At 47.6% G+C, this 12,065-nt stretch overlaps 1 protein-coding gene across 1 annotated transcript; it reads left to right on the forward strand.

Annotated features, from left to right (window-relative positions):
• Positions 1 to 7,152: 7,152 nt before the first annotated feature.
• On the forward strand, positions 7,153 to 10,648 carry LOC123058037 (uncharacterized). Its single transcript, XM_044480873.1, has 2 exons — positions 7,153 to 7,704; positions 10,591 to 10,648. Exons 1-2 carry the CDS (start codon positions 7,295 to 7,297, stop codon positions 10,628 to 10,630), a joined length of 450 nt encoding a protein of 149 aa, XP_044336808.1. The 5' UTR covers positions 7,153 to 7,294; the 3' UTR covers positions 10,631 to 10,648.
• Positions 10,649 to 12,065: the final 1,417 nt, after the last annotated feature.

The following is a 12,065-nucleotide window of genomic DNA, read 5'->3' on the forward strand; positions in this document are numbered from 1 at the left end:
CCTGCACACAACCACGCTGGGGCTGGCCTTTGTGCCTCTGCTAGCGGGTCCCCAACCAGCCCAATTAAGGGGCTAATCCCCTATTAGCCCATAATACCCTCATGTTTAGTTTATTTCGGTTTAACTGATTAGTTAGTCTAGACCCTATGACATGTGAACCCTACTGTAAATTAAAATGATCAGACAAGTTAAAAATGCTTAAGTCTATGACACGCGGGACCCATGCACTATTCACTGATTGACCTAGTCAACACCGGCTGTGCTGTTGACTTTGACCTGCCCCCACATGTCATTGACTGTGCCTGGCACTACACTAGATGACAAGAGTAATTTTACTTTTTATTTTCGAAATAATAATGCATCCAGAAATTCTAGGATATTGTTAAAACTTTAGGAAATCATATAAAATAAACCGTAAGTCGGATGAAAATAATTTGTACATGAAAGTTGCTCAGAACGACGAGACGAACCCGGATACGCAGCCCGTTCGTCCACCACACACCCCTAACATATCAAACACGCAACTTTCCCCCTCCGGTTCATCTGTCCGAAAACACGAAACACCGGGAATACTTTCCCGGAGGCTTTCCCCCTTCGTCGGTATCACCTACTACCGCGTTAGAACACGTCTAGCTCTGCTTGTTGTCCTGTTATGCACTTGCTTGCTATGTATTTACTGTTTCTCCCCCCCCTCTTCTCTCCGGTAGACCCCGTGACGATGCTGATGCCTCTGTGTTCGACTACATCGAAGATGACCCCTCCTTGCCAGAGCAACCAGGCAAGCCCCCCCCCCCCCTTGACCACCAGATATCGCCTATTCTCCTCTATACTGCTTGCATTAGAGTAGTGCAGCATGTTACTGCTTTCCATTAATCCTATTCTAATGCATAGCCTGTCATTGTTGCTACAGTCATTGATACCTTACCCGCAATCCTAAATGCTTAGTATAGGATGCTAGTTTATCATCATTGGCCCTACATTCTTGTCAGTCTGCCTCGCTATACTATTGGGCCGTGATCACTCGGGAGGTGATCACGGGTATATACTTTACATACATACATACTATACAGATGGTGACTAAAGTCGGGTCAGCTCGAAGAGTACCCGCGAGTGATTCACGGATTGGGGGCTGAAAGGACCTTTGTCTCGACGGCCCTCTGTGTGGATCTTTGTGGCGGAGCGACGGGGCAGGTTGAGACCGCCTAGGAGAGAGGTGGGCCTGGCCCTGTTCGGCGTTCGCGGATATTTAACACGCTTAACGAGATCTTGGTATTTGATCTGAGTTGGCTACGAGCCTATACGCACTAACCTTCTACGCGGGAGTAGTTATGGGTATCCCGACGTCGTGGTATCAGCCGAAGCACTTCGTGACGCCAGCGACTGAGTGGCGCGTGCCGGATTGGAACGTAAGCCTGCTCTTGTATTAAGGGGGCTAGTTCTGCTTTCGGCCGCGTACGCAACGTGCAGGTGTGCTATGGGTGATGGGCCCAGACCCCTGTGCGCTTAGGTTTAGACCGGCGTGCTGGCCTCTCTGTTGAGCCTAGGTGGGGCTGCGACGTGTTGATCTTCCGCGGCCGGGCATGACCCAGGAAAGTGTGTCCGGCCAAATGGGATCAAGCGTGCTGGGTAAGTTGGTGCACCCCTACAGGGAAGTTAATCTATTCGAATAGCCGTGATCTTCGGTAACAGGACGACTTGGAGTTGTACCTTGACCTTATGACAACTAGAACCGGATACTTAATAAAACACACCCTTCCAAGTTCCACAGACAACCCGGTGATCGCTTTTCCACAGGGCGACGAGGGGAGGATCGCCGGGTAGGATTATGCTATGCGATGCTACTGGAGATGCTACTTGGAGATGCTACTTGGAGATGCTACTTGGGGGACTTCAATCTATTCTCTTCTACATGCTACAAGTCGGAGGTGACCAGAAGCGTAGTCTTCGATAAGACTAGCTATCCCCCTCTTATTCTGGCATTCTGCAGTTCAGTCCACTGATATGGCCCTTTACACATATACCCATGCATATGTAGTGTAGCTCCTTGCTTGCGAGTACTTTGGATGAGTACTCACGGTTGCTTTTCTCCCTCTTTTCCCCTTTCCCTTTTACCTGGTTGTCGCAACCAGATGCTGGAGCCCTGGAGCCAGACGCCACCGTCGACGATGATTCCTACTACACTGGAGGTGCCTACTACCATGTGCAGGCCGCTGACGACGACCAAGAGTAGTTAGGAGGATCCCAGGCAGGAGGCCTGCGCCTCTTTCGATCTGTATCCCAGTTTGTGCTAGCCATCTTATGGCAACTTGTTTAACTTATGTCTGTACTCAGATATTGTTGCTTCCGCTGACTTGTCTATGATCGAGCACTTGTATTCGAGCCCTCGAGGCCCCTGGCTTGTATTATGATGCTTGTATGACTTACCTATGTTTTAGAGTTGTGTTGTGATATCTTCCCGTGAGTCCCTGATCTTGATCGTACACATTTGCGTGCATGATTAGTGTATGATTGAATCGGGGGCGTCACAAGTTGGTATCAGAGCCGACTGCCTGTAGGAATCCCCCTTTCCAACTCCTTGGCCGAAGTTGCGTCTAGTCATTGAAAAAGTTTTTACTAACATGGCTGTGCGGCCCATGGACCCACGTCGCCATTGGGTGGTATTAGGATCTTTTATTCCTCGTCTATACTCTGGGACTCTGATCTCTCTACTATTCGGGTTAAATGAATTTGCTAAATCTAAGATTAGGATCTCGTGATCGCATCCACCCGGAGAGCCCCTTACTGCAGAGGATCGCCTGCTACATCAGAAGATTCCGAAGATACTCTCTGATGTTCTCTCAAGACTTTGTGCCCATCACTTTTGCTATTCCTGACCACCGATAAATCCGTATGGATAACTACTTACACTTGCCATTCATATGATCATCCCCCATTGATCTTGTTATTACAAGATACCCCGAAGTTTTATCTATTGTTCCGAGAATACTTTGTGCCTACTGCCTAGCAGTTCTTTGCCACATGAATACCCCTTCAAATAAATCCTCGCACTTGTCAAGTATCCGCTCATCCCCAGTTGTTCATGTGTTTCACAAAGGTCTTCAAAATAATATTCGATCTTCTGAAATTCCTTTGGGGCCTTTGGATCTTGAAATTGTTGCTTGCTTGCATTATGGTTAATCCCATAAGTCTCGTAGTCATATTGACATTCCTTGTCATTATCATTTTGAGTCTGTTGACTCAATACGTTTGCGAATACACGCAATCATCATTGATCCTTATAAATTACTTTTCCGGCTGAGCTGCCATTCTTTTAACTGGAATTGGTTCTCGACCAATCGAATTGTCTTTGATTGTACCCTAAGGCTATTCAACTTATCCACCCCTAATCAGAGCATTGCTTCTGATCCCTTGATTTGGGGATCATAATTCCTTTGCATTTGACAATTGAGTTAGTCAGTTGTTTCTATAATCTGGTGCACTTGCATTCCTTCTTCCTTTGATAGAGTACTAATACCCACACCAGCTCTGTTGTGGACCATCGGTTCCTTTGTTGGATTTTATGTCCTTCATAATTAATCACCTTGTGAGCTCTTTCCCCTGATACATAATGCCTTTGGTACATTGTATCCTCTGCTTGACCAACAATGCTCTACTTTCGAGCTTGTATTAATTACCCCGAAGTTTGTGGTATATGTTCGTAAGATGTCCGGATGGGTTGAACCTATGCCTTCCTTAATATGTGTGAACTCGGGAGATTTCACGAGTCGTACTCTTCTTGTATTTTGCCAGATAAAATTTCAACGCTATAACTTCATCAAAAGCGAGAAGTGAATGAAAGGGTATGCATTGGAGAAGTGGGAGTCGACCTTGAACTCTGAGTTCATGCCCATGGACCTGATGTGGAACTTATCATGGTAGCTTCTTGCCAAATATTTACTCATTCGAGTAATTCTTTCAGTGTTATTAAATTGGACCCCTTGTAGTTATGGTTTCGACCATATTGTTCTTCTTTGTTCCCATTTCTCGGGCAAGTTTAAACATTTGTCTTCTGCGGATTAATAACCCAGTCCAACCTTTACTTTGATCTTGTGTCGAGTATTACCCCCCTGGTATCTCGAGATTATCATGGAACTGCATAACTTCTTATGAGTTCTTCATCAAGTGCTACCTTCCCACTGATTCCAATTTTTCACGGGCTCTGAGTTATTGAACACTCAAAGACACTGATTACTGAACCGAGTCCGCACTGCGGTTCAACAACTCTTCGGTAAGCTTCTATAAGTATGAGTTTGTACCCGACCACATCATTCCTAGCCTGTTTGGCTATATCGTTGTCGTGATGATTTTAACTGTGCTACCCGGTCCTTCTTCACGGAGCACAATTTTCGACGATGAACTAACCTTACGTCGATCCTCATTGTCATATCATTTCGCCTTGAACAACAAGCTTGGTTTCGAGTTTGTGTCGTACCCTTGGTTCCAATAACCTTTCACTTCATCATTACTTTGACTTGTTGATGTCGCCGATCGATTACATCTTCATGAACTCTCGCGACAAAGGTGTCGTGATCATCAACATTCTGAGCTCATCCAGGATATCAATTGAATTCATGATGAGAAATACCATCCTTGCCCTCGATGAATTGTATTATCATCGACCACTTTATTGCCTTCCCACCAACACAAGCTTGTTCATGCTTGGTGTTATACCTTGAGTTCCTTGCTATCCAACAATTGTTCTTCTTTACCTTGGAGTATTACCATCCTTTATGTCAAGAATGTTCTGAGATTTGTTCCACCTCTTGAGAATTCTTGACGTAGAAATACTTCTCACCATCACCATTCTTTCTTGGTCCCCGTGTTAATTCCAACAAGTGAACGGTGTTGTTTGGATTCTTTCCTTCTAGCAACCCTATTTTTTTAGTTAATGGTCGAAAGTTCATTCTTAGGCTATTGATTATTGAATCACCATTCTGACATTGGTCGTGCAACCCAACCCATATTTTGGGCGCACCTTTCAACCAATGTTTAATTGTGTATGTTTTCCTCGAGCATACTTCCTTATAGCATTTGATCTGGCAAATGTTATCTCCTTGTTCACTTAATTGTGGAAATCCATCTTTTGGGAATCTCGGTGAATTGCCGTTGAGTTCACCAGACACCTCCTTGTCCTCTCCTTGGTTTAATGATGAACTATTGCTTCAGAAACCCGCTCCCATAGTTCATTTCTCGAGGATCTTGCAATGTCATTTCGACGATTTGTGTTGCACCTTTTTCCTCTCGGACCCCCTGAGTCTGAGGTTTCATGACACCAATTGGATATGAATCTCGGTCAGATATGATGGTTGGGGACAACTTTCCAAGAGTTATGATGTCGATCCTTTGATGACCCGGTAACATGATGTCATGCCTAGCACCCCCCCGGCTGGAGGACCTATCATTATAGATTCCTTTCAGCAAGGTTATCCATTCATCCATGAGGAAATTGTAAGACTTATTCTACAAGTTATTCCTGATGGATCCTTCGTGTTTTCCAAAGTCTGATCTTCACCTGATGACCATGTCAATGCTATCTTGAAGCATGTCTATGGTACTCCAATTTTCAACAAGAACATTTGAAGCCCAATGTTAAATGTTTCCTGCTCAATTATCCAAACACCGCTGTATGGGTAATATCATGAAATTTCTCTCCCCTACCTAAGGAGTTTTCTACATAATATCCTGTCATGGATATCTTGCTCTGCTTGTCCTTGGGAAGGATATACCCTTGAAATATGTGTTTAAACATATTTTTCTTTCCATTGTTCTGTTTAATCTGATGATCATATTTTCCTTCCATTGGTTTGTTTAAACCTTTTCTATGAACTATATGATATAAGCAGTAATAATCCACTGCTTGTGCAAACACCTCGATGTACAACTTTGTTAGTAAGACCCTGTTTCTAGTGTTGACGACATTTCGGTAGCCACCGACGGACGGGAACTTTGCCTATTGGTCCGCCTCGTTCAACGAGCAGGAAAATGGTTCTCTTCGTCCCTCGCCCTTGGTATCGATGTTGTTGTCGACATAACTGACAGGCTATCCTCTGACATGTCTTGCTTACATGATCGTGCGAGACATTACCGCCCTTCCTACTTTTAACCCACATGGTGGGCCCATAACCCACAGTTCCACCAGGATCGAAACCTGACTCTCCTGTACACCCCCTGTTCCCAAAGTTATTCCTCCTGCGTGGACTCGTACATAATTCATGAGCCACCTTCCGATGAGATCATCAATTCTGGCAATGAAAACAATAATTATTCCGTTGCTTGAAACCCCTTTCACCTTCTGACTAGGCATTGAACGATTGCCTGGCTGCCTGAAACTTCTTGTTGGACCTTCCAACTTTACTCTCGATGTGTTCTATTTGTTCAACTCGAGAGGTACTCATATGCTCATTCATGGGTTAATCCCAGGTTATTACCCTTATAGCATTCTGTCGTTTTCGATCTACCCCGTTACCTATTCGTAAATACGATAAAGATCCCGAAGAAAAGATGCCGACTTCATCATAAGGACCTGAAGCAGAGAAATGAAGACATCAATGTATTGGACCGGTTCTCTTCGAGAAGAGCAAGCTAGAATGAGAAGACCCGCTAGATTCGTAACCGAACCTTCCCCCCTTTCACTACCTCTTAAATCTCGGGACAAGATTTCTTGTAGTGGAGGAGATTTGTGACGCCCGGGTAATTAAACTACAGTAACCCTCTACTAAGGATGCCACGTCACCTCGGTTACTGTTGATAATCTCTCGTTAGTTCAAAAACCAATTCAAATTCAAATTCAAAATCAAGTAAACAATAAAAGTTTTCAAGTATTAAAACTAAAATGTTCGGAGTGAGCCAAATAATGCATAGGTAATTATGGTGGAGAAACCACACCTTTATAAATTTTTAAATACCATAAGATGAATAAAACAGCAGTAAAAACAATAATTTAAATACCTTTGGTAATTAATAAAATATCAAACTAATTTATTTGAGGACTAGACTTTTTGTGACAATGGGCTAAGTTGAAATACTAATTTATATTGCTACGTGTATATTTTTACTAAAACTAAAATTAATAAGAAACAAAACTAAAACAGAAAAGGTAACATAAATAAAAAAAGAAAAAGGCAAAACCGAAAATAAAACAAGAGAAAAGGAAAACCCCCCTCCCCTGGGCCAAGGCCCAGCTGGCCAGGCCAGGCCGGCCCACTCCCCACGTCGCCTCCTCCTCTATTCACAGAGGGGGACGTGGGCAGAGCCGATGCCCGCCACGGCACCGGCCGACGCCGTGGCGGCCATCCGGCCGGCGACCCGAGCCTACGAGACCCCGGTGCCCCTCTCTAAACCTAGCCGGACCCCCACTCCCCCTCCTCGCGCCCCCATCTCCCTCCCCTCGTCTTCCCCGCGGCGACCCGACGCCGTTGCCCGAAGGTGCTGTCGCCGTGTCGCCATCGTTGTCGTACATGTTGCCATCGGCCACCTTCGTCGTCCGTTGGCGTCCGGGAGGTTCACCGTCATCCCCTACGTCGTCTACGCACCACCGTTCGAGCCCGGGGCCACTACATCGAGCGGATCGAACTCTTCTTCAACCTTCGTCCACCGGCGCGCCTCCGTCGACTCCGTCGTCGCCCTGCGCTCCGGGCCCTCACCGAGCCTTTCGTGCGCTCCCCGGTGAGCTCCCGCTCGAAAGCCCTCTCCCTAGTTCTCGAATCCGTGTCCGTAGCCACCGTTCCCGTCACGGCCAAAGCTCATCGCCGCCGGCCATGTCGTCGCAAAGCTCACAGCTGCTGTCGCTGGCACCTGTGCTTGGTCTCGAGCTCCTTGAGCTCCCACGAAGACAACGCGCCCGTCCGCTCACGCCATGGCCGCCCTCGACCCTTGTGCTCCCCTGCATCCCCGCGCACAGTCTGGCCGCACACCTACAGCCACCCGTGCGGCAGCCCGTGCGGCGGCTGCGCCTACTGCTGTGCGCGCTTGTATCCGTCGCTGTCGTGGCCCCTATTGCTCCTGTCGCTGTTGTTTGACACTGAATCCTGCTGCTTCCTTCTTCAGTTAGGCTAGGTGTCGATTTATTCAGTTTCGTCAGTATAAGCATGCACCGTACATGCAAGTCTTTGTTTTGTGCATGTAGTAGCTAGTGTCGCGGTGTTAGCTCCCGTGGGATAGTGTGGCCATTAGCTCAAACGTGGCTGGTAGATTAGGAAGGATCTCTTGCTGTAACGACATGGCGCTTCAGTTAGTAGCACGCAACACAAAGTACTCTCTCACAGTTCTTCAGTTACAGAGCGTCGAGAGAGTGCGAGGACACCGGCAGCAACTACAACTGCCTCTGCCGCTCGCGCCGTGCCCTACGCCCGTCCGTGCGCGCCCGCCTGCAATGGTCACGCCCGCACCCGCTACGTCATGGCGCCTGGCCTTCGTGCGCGCCTACGCACAACCACGCTGGGGCTGGCCTTTGTGCCTCTGCTAGCGGGTCCCCAACCAGCCCAATTAAGGGGCTAATCCCCTATTAGCCCATAATACCCTCCTGTTTAGTTTATTTCGGTTTAACTGATTAGTTAGTCCAGACCCTATGACATGTGAACCCTACTGTAAATTAAAATGATCAGACAAGTTAAAAATGCTTAAGTCTATGACACGCGGGACCCATGCACTATTCACTGATTGACCTAGTCAACACCGGCTGTGCTGTTGACTTTGACCTGCCCCCACATGTCATTGACTGTGCTCTGGCACTACACTAGCTGACAAGAGTAATTTTACTTTTTATTTTCGAAATAATAATGAATCCAGAAATTCTAGGATATTGTTAAAACTTTAGGAAATCATATAAAATAAATCGTAAGTCGGATGAAAATAATTTGTACATGAAAGTTGCTCAGAACGACGAGACGAACCCGGATACGCAGCCCGTTCGTCCACCACACACCCCTAACATATCAAACACGCAACTTTCCCCCTCCGGTTCATCTGTCCGAAAACACGAAACACCGGGAATACTTTCCCGGAGGCTTTCCCCCTTCGTCGGTATCACCTACTACCGCGTTAGAACATGTCTAGCTCTGCTTGTTGTCCTGTTATGCACTTGCTTGCTATGTATTTACTGTTTCTCCCCCCCCCCCTCTTCTCTCCGGTAGACCCCGTGATGATGCTGATGCCCCTGTGTTCGACTACATCGAAGATGACCCCTCCTTGCCAGAGCAACCAGGCAAGCCCCCCCCCCTTGACCACCAGATATCGCCTATTCTCCTCTATACTGCTTGCATTAGAGTAGTGCAGCATGTTACTGCTTTCCATTAATCCTATTCTAATGCATAGCCTGTCATTGTTGCTACAGTCATTGATACCTTACCCGCAATCCTAAATGCTTAGTATAGGATGCTAGTTTATCATCATTGGCCCTACATTCTTGTCAGTCTGCCTCGCTATACTATTGGGCCGTGATCACTCGGGAGGTGATCACGGGTATATACTTTACATACATACATACTATACAGATGGTGACTAAAGTCGAGTCAGCTCGAAGAGTACCCGCGAGTGATTCACGGATTGGGGGCTGAAAGGACCTTTGTCCCGACGGCCCTCTGTGTGGATCTTTGTGGCGGAGCGACGGGGCAGGTTGAGACCGCCTAGGAGAGAGGTGGGCCTGGCCCTGTTCGGCGTTCGCGGATATTTAACACGCTTAACGAGATCTTGGTATTTGATCTGAGTTGGCTACGAGCCTATATGCACTAACCTTCTACGCGGGAGTAGTTATGGGCATCCCGACGTCGTGGTATCAGCCGAAGCACTTCGTGACGCCAGCGGCTGAGTGGCGCGTGCCGGATTGGAACGTAAGCCTGCTCTTGTATTAAGGGGGCTAGTTCTGCTTTCGGCCGTGTACGCAACGTGCAGGTGTGCTATGGGTGATGGGCCCAGACCCCTGTGCGCTTAGGTTTAGACCGGCGTGCTGGCCTCTCTGTTGAGCCTAGGTGGGGCTGCGACGTGTTGATCTTCCGCGGCCGGGCATGACCCAGGAAAGTGTGTCCGGCCAAATGGGATCAAGCGTGCTGGGTAAGTTGGTGCACCCCTACAGGGAAGTTAATCTATTCGAATAGCCGTGATCTTCGGTAACAGGACGACTTGGAGTTGTACCTTGACCTTATGACAACTAGAACCGGATACTTAATAAAACACACCCTTCCAAGTTCCACAGACAACCCGGTGATCGCTTTTCCACAGGGCGACGAGGGAAGGATCGCCGGGTAGGATTATGCTATGCGATGCTACTGGAGATGCTACTTGGAGATGCTACTTGGAGATGCTACTTGGGGGACTTCAATCTATTCTCTTCTACATGCTACAAGTCGGAGGTGACCAGAAGCATAGTCTTCGATAAGACTAGCTATCCCCCTCTTATTCTGGCATTCTGCAGTTCAGTCCACTGATATGGCCCTTTACACATATACCCATGCATATGTAGTGTAGCTCCTTGCTTGCGAGTACTTTGGATGAGTACTCACGGTTGCTTTTCTCCCTCTTTTCCCCCTTTCCCTTTTACCTGGTTGTCGCAACCAGATGCTGGAGCCCTGGAGCCAGATGCCACCGTCGACAATGATTCCTACTACACTGGAGGTGCCTACTACTACGTGCAGGCCGCTGACGACGACAAAGAGTAGTTAGGAGGATCCCAGGCAGGAGGCCTGCGCCTCTTTCGATCTGTATCCCAGTTTGTGCTAGCCATCTTATGGCAACTTGTTTAACTTATGTCTGTACTCAGATATTGTTGCTTCCGCTGACTTGTCTATGATTGAGCACTTGTATTCGAGCCCTCGAGGCCCTTGGCTTGTATTATGATGCTTGTATGACTTATCTATGTTTTAGAGTTGTGTTGTGATATCTTCTCGTGAGTCCCTAATCTTGATCGTACACATTTGCGTGCATGATTATGTTGGGGAACGTAGTAATTTCAAAAAAATTCCTACGCACACGCAAGATCATGGTGATGATATAGCAACGAGGGGAGAGTGTTGTCTACGTACCCTTGTAGACCGAAGCGGAAGCGTTGACGCAACGTAGAGGAAGTAGTCGTACGTCCTCCGGTTCAACCGATCCAAGTACCGTTACTCCGGCACCTCCGAGTTCTTGACACGCGTACAACTCGATGACGCACCCTCGATCTCCGATCCAGCAGAGGCGCCGAGGGGGAGTTCCGTCAGCATGACAGCGTGGTGACGATCTTGATGTTCTCCTGTTGCAGGGCTTCGCCTAAGCACCGCTACAATATGACCGAGGTGTAATATCGTGGAGGGGGGCACCGCACACGGCTAAGGAACGATCAATGATCAACTTGTGTTCTAGGGTGCCCCCCTACCCCCATATATAAAGGAGGGAGGGAGGAGGTGGCCGGCCCTAGGGAGGGCGCGCCATGAGGAGGGGGAAACCTACTCCAAGTAGGTCTCCCTCTCTTTTCCTTATCTTATTTGGATGGGGAAGGAAAGAGTACTAGTATTAGGAAGTAGTACTAGTAGTAGTAATAGGAAGAGGGGGAAGGAGAAAGGAAAGGGGGGCCGGCCCCCCTTCCCAATTCGGATTGGGCTTGGGGGGGCGCGCCCCCCTCCCTTGCTTCTTCTCTCTTCCTCCTACATGGGCCCAATAAGGCCCATATACCTCCCGGGGGGTTCCGGTAACCTCCCGGGGCTCCAAACTTCTCCGGAACCTTTCCGGTGTCCAAATATATCTGTCCAATATATCAATCTTTATGTCTCGACCATTTCGAGACTCCTCGTCATGTCCGTAATCATATCCGGGACTCCGAACAACCTTCAGTACATCAAAATACATAAACTCATAATATAACTGTCATCGAAACCTTAAGCGTGCGGACCCTACGGTTCGAGAACGATGTAGACATGACTGAGACACATCTCTGGTCAATAACCAATAGCAGGACCTGGATGCCCATATTGGTTCCCACATATTCTACGAAGATCTTTATCGGTCAAACCGCATAACAACATACGTTGTTCCCTTTGTCATCGGTATGTTACTTG

This window comes from Triticum aestivum, chromosome 3A (genome assembly GCF_018294505.1).
Source record: "Triticum aestivum cultivar Chinese Spring chromosome 3A, IWGSC CS RefSeq v2.1, whole genome shotgun sequence".
In the NCBI taxonomy this organism is placed as follows: Eukaryota; Viridiplantae; Streptophyta; class Magnoliopsida; order Poales; family Poaceae; genus Triticum; species Triticum aestivum.